This window comes from Bacillus rossius, chromosome 1, assembly GCF_032445375.1.
Source record: "Bacillus rossius redtenbacheri isolate Brsri chromosome 1, Brsri_v3, whole genome shotgun sequence".
Taxonomy (NCBI): domain Eukaryota; kingdom Metazoa; phylum Arthropoda; class Insecta; order Phasmatodea; family Bacillidae; genus Bacillus; species Bacillus rossius.
In genome coordinates, this window is record NC_086330.1 from 75,221,848 (window position 1) to 75,234,482 (window position 12,635).

At 40.3% G+C, this 12,635-nt stretch overlaps 1 protein-coding gene across 1 annotated transcript; it reads left to right on the plus strand.

Moving 5' to 3' along the window:
• Window positions 1-741: 741 nt before the first annotated feature.
• On the plus strand, window positions 742-11,543 carry LOC134529206 (uncharacterized). The gene is made up of 3 exons (XM_063363073.1): window positions 742-796; window positions 8,023-8,084; window positions 10,099-11,543. The coding sequence occupies exons 1-3, from the start codon at window positions 776-778 to the stop codon at window positions 10,577-10,579; spliced, it is 564 nt and encodes a 187-aa protein (XP_063219143.1). The 5' UTR covers window positions 742-775; the 3' UTR covers window positions 10,580-11,543.
• The last annotated feature ends 1,092 nt before the right edge of the window (window positions 11,544-12,635 follow it).

A 12,635-nucleotide genomic window follows, 5' to 3' on the forward strand; every position in this document is an offset into this window, starting at 1 on the left:
ACCTGTTAACTGTGATGCTTGTGATTCGATACTTATTTCGTTGGGGATTATTCATTGGCTCAGAGACCTTCAGACCAACTGTGGTCCAATCACTGAAGCAGCATAAAGTTAATCACTTACGTATTCTAGCCCGCAAATTTTTCCTGTCTCTACTTATTAGCGAATGACTAGCTACTGGAAAAATTCGACTGTTCTTTAACCTCCAGGATAGACTCCACAATCCTCTGCACACTCGGGCAAACGTCGCCTGCTCATTGGCTGCTGACTGTACTGGGTAACTTGTGATTTGATACTGCTTTGATTGAGGGTCTCTAACTGGCCCACAGTCTTCCAGATTAACATGTGAACTAATCAGAAGAAGTGCTAAGGTAAAACTATTTGAATTTTAGCATGTTACTAAATGAATCCGAGAATATTTCTGGTTACTACTAATGACGCAATGCACACGTTGTGAATTAAAATATAATTTCATCTCCTATACGTCAAACCTCCCCTCTTTTACCCTTATTTTCCCCGTTTTCCAAGGCGAAAAAACGTAGTGACAGACGTAAACAGCGCCGTCATAATTCATTCTTTCATTCCGTAGCGTGCGAATCTCGCGTCTTCCGTTTCTCGCCGCGCCGACCGCGAGCCGCGAGATGCGCAGTTGTTGCTCTGACGCGCCGCCGCCCCTCTCCCCCGGCTGGGCGGGAGTATATAAGGGGCGTCTCGGCGCCGGAGCCGCACTTCGCTCCCGGCATCTCGCGGTGACACACGGCTCAGCACGGGCGAGAACATGGCGCGCAACAGAGCTGTGGTGAGTCCAGCCAGCAGGGCGCTACCTTCCGTCCACACCGAGCTCGTTAGGCGGCGATGCTCACGTGTAGCAGCAGTGTGGGAGGCGAAGAACCCGGGTTTCACCCCGCCGTGAATAGAACCTTCGTACCGTTCTGTTTACTCGACTCATTGTCTGTACATCACTGGCAATCTCCTTCTTATTCAGATCACTTTCATAAAAGACTCAATTTGTAAGATTTAATCAGGGCGTGTCAAAATATTATTGTACCCAAATCGCAAAAGTCACAAAAATGTGCAGTTGTTTTAAATTAGTTTTGTCGCTAAACGGGTCTGTTGAAATTCCCGAGCAGATAACCATGGCAACAGTTAGAAAAATATCGCGTTTTCAACTACCTTAATACTACATTTCACAGTGGTTGGTTCTCTAAAGCATTCCATAGTCATGCAGCAGGCACAAGCGACTGATCACCGCTGTGCAGGGCGACTGGGAAAGCAGGCAGGGAGCCGTCCCAGCATGCACCTTGACTGATTCAAGGAAACTTTTAGCGGGATGGCCGCACGAGGATTCGAACCCGAGACCTCTGGTGCGCTATTCTAGTGCTTTACCACTGCACCACTTGCTTGCTCCACCGCATACGCACTATCTCATATCGCCTCAGGAAAGCTTCGTTAATATCGTGAACTTTTTTTACGATGATTCTTTAATGGAGCCTGCTCTTGTGTGTGTCACATAAATTTTTTGCCAGTCCTGACATGATCAGGTAAATGTTACGTAAATTCGCTCAACTTGGCAGTATTTAATCGCGAGAGGAACACAAGACTGCAGGGTGTGTGTTATGCATGCCCGCGAAGCTCCCTAGTGGCGCGTGCGGCCTATGCTCACAGGCTCCAAATTCTTTCTTTTTTAAACAATTATACTATTTCGAAATTATTAAACAACCGTAGTCTCAAAGATAGATTATTATTTTTAAAATTGATTAGGTTTTCTGCATGCTTGTAGAAATTTTTCTGAGGTTCCCTGACTTGCATATGGACTTAAACGTCAAATACTCATTATTCTCTCCAAGTAGTATCTAACTTCTCGTACTCCTTTTTTCCCGAATTTCTGGTGTAAATGGTGAGAGCACAAGAATATAATTTACTTGCTGATAGTTATAATTTTCTCATTACTTTAGCCATGCCTGTTACGTATACTTTTTAGGTTAGCTTACGAGTACGTGACATTGATATCCTTTTGCAAAAATTGGCAACGTTTAGTTTCCAGTATTACTATTAATTTTTTCGTTGGTTCTATAGTCATTTAAAATTGCGTTTTTATCCTAACATTTAGACATTTCTCGTTTTCCCTGGTATACTTATGCGAGATGTTTGTTCGCTGGTAATAAGTTGATGAAAGGTGTCTCACTTTTAAATTGAAATATGATTGTACAGAATCAAAACCACCGGTTTTATGTTTGTCACATGGTAAGGAACTCAGGGATAGTTCAAAACTCTACCAACCTCGCGTAGGCAGCGTTCCGTTTCACGCGCGCACGCAACGCGAATTGTGCCACAATGTGTTTTATTACTAATCAACTATGTACGTCTATATGTATAATTATTTTTATGTTAATTTTGAAGAGAGGCTGTCAGTTTAGTCGATGTAACAACTCAACATTTTGCTATTTCTTGGTTATTTCTTTTTCGTCGCGAAGAAAAACATAAATAAACAGATTTCCGAACCTTCAGTAATAATTATATATATAAGTTATATTTCCAAGTGTCTCGGCCTCCTTTTCATTTTCTTCTACTAGGTAATTAAGCTTAAAGAACTTTTACAAAATTAATTAGGTCATTTCTGGTTCAATTTTTTTTTGCCACAAAAGCTTTGTAGCAATTTTCAATTGTGGACCGAAAATGGCATTCTATAAATTATGTAACATGTTCAAAACAAAAATGTGTGAACGAATCTAGTCGTTAATTTCTTAGAACATTCTTATGTCCGCTCCTGAGACATTTTTGTGAACTTATATAAGATGAAATTCACTCAAAATTTAGTTTGGTTTTTAAAAAAAACATGGGGTTCAAGCAATGGCCTACACCTCGATGCACAGCTCTCGTGTTAGCGGTGCGTTCGCGCAAGAAACGGAACTCTGCCTGCACAGGAGACTGACAGGGTCGACAGGGTTTTGAACTTGACCCTCTCCCTTCTCCCCCCTCCTTCCCAAGAGACCGGTTCCCCCCACCACGCAAGAGGAGCACTTTCATCTTCCTCTCAACCCCCATCCTTCTCCTCCAGCACTTAGCATATGTAATACCCCCTGCGCCACTCTGAAAGCTGTCGTACAGCCTGCGATAAAACATTCCGCCAACTGCGTCCCGAGTTCGTACCCTGCCGCGTTATTTAAATAATTTTTAAAACCTCCCAATAAATAACCAATTTATAACCTGTTACAAAATTATTCACTGTTCTTAAGAGTGTTTGATAGGGTTCAAGGTCACAGTCTCGGCTTGGAAGCGTCTCTCGCGAATCTTACCAATAGTTTTCTCTTAACTGAAAATAATTCCATGTTGAGACCTTACTTGCTATTGACGTTTCAAATATGTATATATCTTCCAGTTAGCTGAAAATCATGCTCATTTGAGTTTTTTCGTCATATTTAAAATATGTATTTAACATTGCTTTAATAAAATAATTTCAATTCAATTTTTAAAAATTACTGTTGACTTGTGCGATTAAAATAATATCTCCAAAATTTCTACAATACTGTTCAGATGACTTTAAAAAAAAACACCGTGTTTTTTCTTACCCAAAATGGGTCCCTAAACAATGTTCACTTAAAACTCAAATCACCCATCAGATGTTTTGAGTTCAGGAACAAGGGTGTAAGTTTTTTTTTCACGGGGTTGATTGAGAAAGAGTCCAGATGGCAGATGGCAACGAACTGAGTTGTTTTCGAAAGCCTCGCTAAGTTTACATCAGCAGCGGTTGTTTGACGTGCTTACGTTTCGCGTCGAAGTGGACGTCGTCATCATCCGCCAAGCGCTCGGAACTTATTTGGAACGGAGCAGTTGATACTTGGCACCAGCTTGGATGCTTCAAGCGCCGAGTGTGCGCACCGGGGGTTCGCCCGTGGCAGACGAGGCGACTTGGCCGCGCCCTCCGATGACGGGCCTCGCGCCGTGGTCTGGCTCCAGCTCGCGGCTATGTGCTTGCACGCGCCCTTGCGGTGCGCCGCGCCGGTTTCAAACAATATCATGCTTGGCATCTTCGAATGGTTTTAGCCAGTGAAACAGGTTTTTAACTTATTTTTAACAAAATTGTATTTTATATTAACAGAAATATTTAACTGAAAATAGTACATTTTCACTCAACTGCAAACATACGAATTTGTGGCAATCAACTTAAGTTTCTAACATTTTCGTAAATTACTTTCGTTATATGTAAAATTCCTTACAACTCAAATTGAACATTAATTGTTTCATTTCATGTTAATATTGGTAAATAAAAAAAAATTACTATTGTTATAATTGATTATGTGTTCAATCAAACATAACCTACAAAACACTTTTAAAAATGGCGAATTGTCTGCACTCCTCGCTCTTAGTTCGAACCACGGTCATATAGATAGGTCAGGCGACTTACCTTCATTCTCCTTCGGCTTAGTGAAGCTCGCGGCGGCCTCCGAACTAACAGCGCTAGTAATAGTTGAACCCATGATTTACATTGTGTTAATAGGAGTTTCATATAAAATTGGCCATATTTTTAAAAACTCTGTTTAGTTATAAACTGCGGTTACAGTTTAGGATTTTAAATTTATTTTTAAGTTTTAGCGGGTTTAAATTCATATCAATAATTTGTAACCTTGCCGCAGTTGTCATTAGAATGCAGATCACAAAAAAACTGGGATCTCCTTTAAGAAAACATGTTTTAAATGTTAAGTGCTTATTTTAACCAAGAGTATTTGTTTGCTATACATTTTAATCTTCAAGAAAGTGTAATTTATTTCAAGTGGGATTTTTAATCCAGTAATTTTTTTTAATCCAACGAAGGAATGTTCCAAGTCGGGGATCACCGATTTGGTCTAAACTGTGTGAGTAGAAGCAGGTAGGTGTCCCTTTCAACGTCCTAAAATGTTTTGCCTAAGTGGGCCTTAGGAAGCGAGAAAAAGCTTTAAAGATAGTTCGAGAGATTTTTTTTCCCCGTGCGCTGTCTGATAATTTGCTGGCGCAGGTTCGATACCGACTGGTATCGTTTTTTTCTGTCGCAATATTAGCTTATTGATTACAGAATTTATGTATTTTTAAACAGTTTAATTACAGAATAGGGCGAGGATTTGAATAAAATAAACATTTACGTAAATGGTAGCAAGTAATTATTTATTTTGCTTTTTATTTATTATCAGAAGAATCATTACAGTTTGTCTATTTTCCAATAATTTAATACGTTTTTATGACAAATCACTTCAGACACGTGGCCAGAAGCTGCTCACAACTGTAGAGACTGTTACAAACTGTAGGACAAACTGTGTAGTAATGACCGACTATAGGGTATTTGAAACAGCTGTCAGAGCCATGTGCTCTGAATGCACGGAAGAGAATAAAGAAAAATGATCGACTGGGAACATAATGACAGAAAAACTTTGTTAAACGTTGCTATTGAAGGACAAAATATAAAATCACAAAGCACGCTCGACAGTTAACACAATTTAAAAACGTTTTATTTAAAACAATTCATATTTAGATATTTTAACAAACCAAATTACAGTAAACTTTACTAAATTGAATATATATTTTTTAATATAAACATTTAAATGTTTCAATTAATTTAATTTCTGTAGTTAATAGTTTAGTAGATATTGCGAGAGAAAATAAAATTTTATAAAAACGATACCAAGCTGCTAACTCCTCAGCAGGAGAAAAAAATATCCATCAAAATATAGTTTAAAATCTTTAAAGAGCTATTTCCCGCTTCCTGTGGCCCACTCAGGAGAGATATGTTAGGATGCTGAAAGGGGCACCTGCTTCCACTCACACAATTGAAGCCAAATCGACGAGCCCCGACTCCTATCCTCTTCTTAGTAGGTTTTCAACTCTAAATTTTCCTGGTATTGCAGCTTACCATTTTTGTCTTTCATCCGGGTCGTTAGGTAGGTTTAAAAACGGGGAAAAAAACTTTGATGGTTTTAAGCCGTAACCTTAATTACAGCCAGGCGCAATACAAGAGCGAGACATTCTTTCTCACCACATCAACTTTACTAGCAAGTGCGGAAAAATCCTAAGGCATTTACCAAGCACCCAAACAAATTTAAAAAAATAGTATTCTTAGGAAAAATTACATAAATTGAGACAGAATTAGGAATAATATAATATTTTATACGAAGCTCGTATTTTAACACAATGTTAATGATGGACACAACAACTACTAGCTTCGTTAATTCGCAGGCCGCCGCAAGATTCACTAGGCTGACGAGACACGCCAAGGCAAAAGATAGGAATGCCAGTCTTATATATAGGGCCGTGGTTTGGACAGCCCGCGTGACGTCACTTCCGGAGGCCAGTGCATGCAAGTACATACTCCAGACGCATTAGGACACGCCCTCAGCTCGGTATGACTCCTGCCCCAACGACTCAGGGCGAACAAGAGGTGAATGGTTGGATGATGTGGACGTAACTTGCAGTTTCGTAACACTGAATCACGAAGGCGTTGGCGGGAAAGTGCTCCGTCATCTCGCTAACGATGTGCAATAACTCATCTCGATGCAGTCAGCAACTACATCCGTGTGATCATCGCAACACTTTGTAACACTAAACTCAGTGAAATTACTACCAAGCACTCGCGCCTTTTTTTTTTTTTTTTTTTAATTCACTTTACTCACTAGCCAACATCTTAGCGACGGTGAATGGTGAAAAACCTTCAGTTCTTCTTGGCTTTAGGGTTGGGACCACGTCCGTGTGAATAATGACGTGCCAGACGTTTCGGCGTGCCTTGTTGCAGCCATCTTCAAAGGGGTGATTATGGCTCGGTCTCACACGGAAACATAATAATTACATTTTTTTGCGTTACTTTGCTGTAAAGGCTATTTATATACATTTTATCTCGATAACTCTTTTTCAGTTGTTGTTAGGTGGGCAAAATTTTGTCACCAGACAGAAATTTACTAGACGATATTTGCCAGCCGTACAACGCCGTGCAAGGGATAGTCATTAAAAAACACGCGTGAAAATACATGGAAAATGTGTCAGAAATAAAAGGACAAGGGAGCTATCATATTAAATTTGGAGAAATAGCCCTTAAGGAATAGTAACGACAAGAAAACGAAGGACGAAATGGCGTGTGGGACCGAGCTTCAGTCAGCGCCTCTGGTCACGAAGGCCTCCGGTCTAAAACACCTTCAAGCTCGGAGAATGTACCTGGCCGAGAGCGAAGCCATGGAGGCGGACTCGTGCAGCGAAGCCAGAGAAGGACTCCACCAAGAGTCTGTTCGAAGAACCATCTCCGTGTTATCTGGAGTCATTTCAAGCAACCACGAATCACCGAGGTCGGAATACGGCTTATTCGAGATCCAACCACTCGTCCCTCCCGTGCGCATGTTTTACCACTGCGCCACCTTTTCAAGCTGGTCGCATCAAGAATGGATCTATACAAATAAAAGTTATATTACTCTTACGAGGTAAAATAACTTCAAAATTATGTCATATACGGCATATTAATAGAGTTATAGTAATTATTCTGATTTTCAAAATCTTTTGCCATACCTACCCTCTGGTCCGTTAAACATACCTACCCGTTGGGGCTAAACATTCTTTGGAAAATGCATTTATTTTTTCCTTGGGGAGGAAACGAAGACGTTTTATTATTAAATTTTAGACATTTTGCTTTCGTTTAGGCAGAGATCATATTTGGAAGAGTTTTACAAAGCCCGTAACATAGTTTCTATTGACAGACATTATTATGACAATTGTAGTCATTCCCAGAAATTAATTCAGTGTTGAACGCCAGTAACTTTACCTGAGAAACTACTTATAGCAGCTCGTTACTATCAACTTCAGGAAGGTCATTAAATTATGTACTATGTTATAACAGAGTTAAATTTTTAATTTGAAAAAAAAATTGTTGCAAAATATTTATGAAATCAAGACGGTGTGTTTCAGTTCCTCTCCCCCTTAATCTCCTAGGATATTTTGTATCTGGGATTGTGATATCTCTTGTGTCGCTTCAGCGAGTACGCAGCACTAGTGAACTATGCCACTTCTTGTTTTCAGGTCGGGTTGCTTCTGGCTCTCACTGTGGCAGCGGTGGAAGCTACCTTAGGCGGCAAAGAACAGTAAGTCGAAGCACATCCTGTGCATTGCATCATATGCTTTAAAAACATACTCTTTCCGTGTTTTCACTAACGTAGTATTATATAGAATTTTAAATGTACACTCGGATTTTGCTTCAAGCATTTTCAAGACAATTTTGATTTTCGTTTTTTTTAAATTTATACTCTCTAAATTTTAATACACAGAACTATCATTAAATATTTTTTTTTGTATTAATCAGTTTATGATTCTCTTTAAATTATGTTTTTCAGCACTATCTTCAGAACGTTGTTTATTTCAAATTATGATTGTTGTAGAAACATTATAAATATGGTTGAAAGGGTGAGGAACTATCTTTACTACATTAGGAACAGAATACTCTGCTTTAAAAACTATAATGTTTGTTGCAACCATCAATACAAATACATAAAATCGAAGTGCATGTCATATTTTTTGAATCATTACATATTAATTATTTTTCCTATTACTGGATTAGATACCAAAACCTAGTTAAAAGTTTTAAAAAAAGTTTGTCTCTCTGTACGAAATGATTTGACTTAAAAACAGCTGATGCTATTCAATTGAGTTACAAACAATAGGCAGCAAACCCGAGATTAATTTATCTCAAATGGTTCAGAAATGTAACAGCAAGTGTCTTAACTTAAATTTTGACTAGTAAGTTTTAAAAAACGACTCTTAATTTGTGAATCCAGTTTAGAACAATAAGTATTTAAAAATCTATACTAAGGTTCTTTTGTATAATCTGCTGTTGGGAAATAACATAGGTAGCTGAATTGTTGTGAACAATGTATTACAGCGTTGTTCTGTATGGAAAAAACCACGCAATTTTGTTGGCGTTACCATGTATATTAAGCAATAGTTGGATGGTACTACGACTCGTCAGATAACAGTCCCTATGTCAACAGTTGAGATGGGTTGTGGGTAACGAAAGTTGTCATAGAACAAGGAGGGATGTATAGAAGTGCGACTTTAACAGGGTAAACTTAAACAATATTTTGCGCGACAAGTTACGATTTCTGTTGGGTGGGCCCATAACTACTAGCAAAAAAACTCGGACTGGGAGATTCGAATACAAAGCTTTATATTTATAATGTTAATTTAACTAATTAAAGACTAATTTCTTAGCAACAGAGATTTAAATTGTGCGAGAAACACGTAATGCTGTTTTATAATTAAAATATCATGCTCTATATAAATAGTAGATGCAAAAATTTCTGGTATGCCACACCACAAAATATGTTGCTATCAAAATAAAGTGAATTAATTTTTCACTTGTTTGTTTGCCTGATCATAGCTTATACGTTATGCATTACTTTTCACAAGCAATACAGCTGTGTTAGTAATATATTATGAAAGCTACTATCTGCCGGACGGACCCAAAGCTACTCCAAAGAACTAGGCCTCAGTCCGGCAAACAGAGATTCTCTTCCGTGAAAGTTGTTCCCTCGACGTGGGTGTGCGATGGTCGCGCTCCTGTGTGACGGTCGTGTCTGCTCGCAGCCAGTCGGGCAACTCTGTCACGTGACATTCCACCGTCATACGTGTTTGGTCATTCTCTTACATATGTAATAAATTTTTGTCATATATTATTGAAAAGGAAAATTACTTATGTTGGTATCTAGAGAGTTTTTATGAACCACAGTTTTTTTATGTCTGGACTCTATTATCACTTTTTTTTTATTATTTACTATGTTTAATGGAAATTTATTCTCAGTGCCGTGCGTAGCTTATTACAGACATGTGGGCCGAACACACTTTGGGCCTTCCCTGTATGCCATTCAAGTTTTGCTAAGCTAGTTCTCGCAGTACCTGCCGGCGCAAAGCGACACCAGAGTGTCAGCTCGTCAGTGCGCAAAGAACGCCAATGGTACATTTCCTACACATCTGACTTGTTCCTAAACAAATAAAGGAACTTTCCTATACAGTTTCACAGGTCAATAAGTCCTTTTACATGTTCGGGAGCATTGCCGTAAAGTGTTTTAGACTGTGCGTTGACGCTGTCTTCGTGTGTCGCAGCGTCCACATCAGGGTGCACCTGCCGGAGATCATCAACGATGTGCACCACACCAAGAAGATCGTCTACCACAAGGAGGTGGGCCATCACCACGACGACGGCCACTCGGGCTACGGCGGCGGCGACTTCGGCGGTGGCTTCAGCAGCAGTGGCGGGGGCGGCGGCTTCGGCGGCGGCCACGGGGGCGGCTTCAGCAGTAGCGGCGGGGGCGGCGGCTTCGGCGGCGGCCACGGGGGTGGCTTCAGCAGCAGCGGTGGCGGCGGTGGCGGCTATTCGTACGGCGGCGGTTCCTCGGGCCACGGGGGCGGCTACTCGTTCGGCGGCGGTTCTTCAGGCCACGGGGGCGGCTTCGGCGGCGGTGGCTACGGGGGTGGTGGCGGTGGTGGCTACGGCGGCGGTGGCAGCGGCGGCTACGGCGGCGGTGGTGACGGCGGCTACGGCGGCGGCCACGACGACGATGACCACCACCACGGGTACCACTAGCGGAGGCGGCCGGATGATACTCTCCTGTGAACAAAGACAGGGTGCTCCTAAAGAGACGTCTTCAGGGTACCGAAGAACACTCGCAGCTCCCAACACCGGGTACCTCATCTCGTCATATTCTCCAACGCCACGAGACCATTTTTTGTCCAAGTCAACAAAACATTACAGTGAACGGGCCAAATACTTTTCAGCCAGGTGCACCAGTGACTCTTTCAAAGATTTGTTTGATGTCGCTGAAGAGTTTGACCTCTGCCATAGCGCGTCGAGCCAACCACGTTACCAGTGACATTTAACTGATTGCGGTCTTTGATTTCTCGTCGAGACTCGAAAATATTTTGCTATCTACACCGAATAGCTTCCACGAGATCTGTTCATCAACTGTTTTTCGCCATAAGATCTCATGATCTAATATCCTTCAAGAAAGAAACTGGTGAAACAAATCGACAACCTTTAAAAAGTGGCACGCTCTTTCTACAACTGAAGTTTGAAAACTCTTCTGGTGAGAAGAAAATAAATATATTTCTTCTTTGGCATGAATATGTTCCGTTTCATGATCCTACCAAACCATTGCAGAGTTTACTAAGAAAATTCTGTGATATTTAACGTTGTGGTTTATTTTCTGTTGCATTTGTGTTTATATTGCATAGACAGAATTTTGACTCTTATTAAGTTTGTACAAAGAAACTTGTTACGAAACTGCTTGCATCTACTATAAACTCCCAAGATACGAGTGCCGAGTCATCCATCTTGTTGACGTTTGTTATACTTTTTCTTGTTATCTTGATCTTCATCGTCAATAGTGCAGGTAGATTTAGCCACATTATTTATTTCTTGTTTGTTATAATTGTTCATGGCTGTTTTATTGTTTCATAATGACTGAAGTTTTATAATCAAATATTTGTTAAGTTTTTTGTTACTTGTAGTTTTATACCAATTGATTTTGTTAATAAAACACTTGAAATTACGTTTTTTTATAACTTTTTTGTCTCTCCTTTAGATAGTTTTTTTTATGTTAATATAGATTCAAGCTTAACAAAACATCAAAAATAACTGAGGTGTTTCCTGTTACAAACGTTAATGTCACACTCCATTCACATCTGCAATTTCCCCTTGATTCTAGGCAGTATGCTGCAAATAAGTAAAAAACCCAAATGAATTGTTTATGTATCTTGGTGTATATTTTAGTGGAATATTACGATTGTGTTCCCGAAAACATAAAATTTTAATTAAAGTTTTCCTTACATTAAAGGTTACATTTTAATAACAACTGTGAGAATATTTATAGGTACTGTCACATACTGACAGAAAGTTGTCAAAATATTGGGTGCTAGTTACTTTAAAGGTATATAAACTTGAATTCTACCGTACCACCGGAAGAATGCGCGATATGTAAACAACTGAACGTGCTGTTTGGTGCTCGATGCTCGTCAGTGCTTATCTTGAGATGACGTTGAGCACTGTGTCAGTATCTGAGGAGTAGTTTATAGTCTACCAACATTGCGACGAAAAATTTGATTTTTTTTTTTTACCTTAAACACCATACTGACAGCGATATCACAGTTTTGTTACACTCTGAATTATATATAGTGGTTAATGTTCCATAACATATTAATTTGACTGTTCCAGCGTAATCAGTGAAATACAGCTGAATGTTTCAGAGAAAAGTGTACTTATTATCAATAATTTGGATTTATTATTTTTTTTTTTTTAGTGAAATTCATAACACTCCAACCACTGGTTCTCAGCAAAGTCCTGAAGCCAAAAAAAAACACAAGCTTGTCAGCTATAAATTTCATTTGAAAGCATTCCACTGGTTGAAACGGCTTGATCAGTGCGCGGAGTTGTTCTGCGGCCCCGACACGACAGCGAGCACGTGTGACCAGAGGCCGTGTGTCCACTCTCTCCCGGGGAGGCTGTGCGACCACTCTCTCCGCACCGCGAGAAAGCACGGAGCGCGGCTGAAGGAAGTGCGACCGGACAGCGGGCCTCGGCGACGACCGCGGCTGCCCGCGGCCCGACGGAAGCTGCAGCCACACGCGCGAGGGGGCGGGGGGAG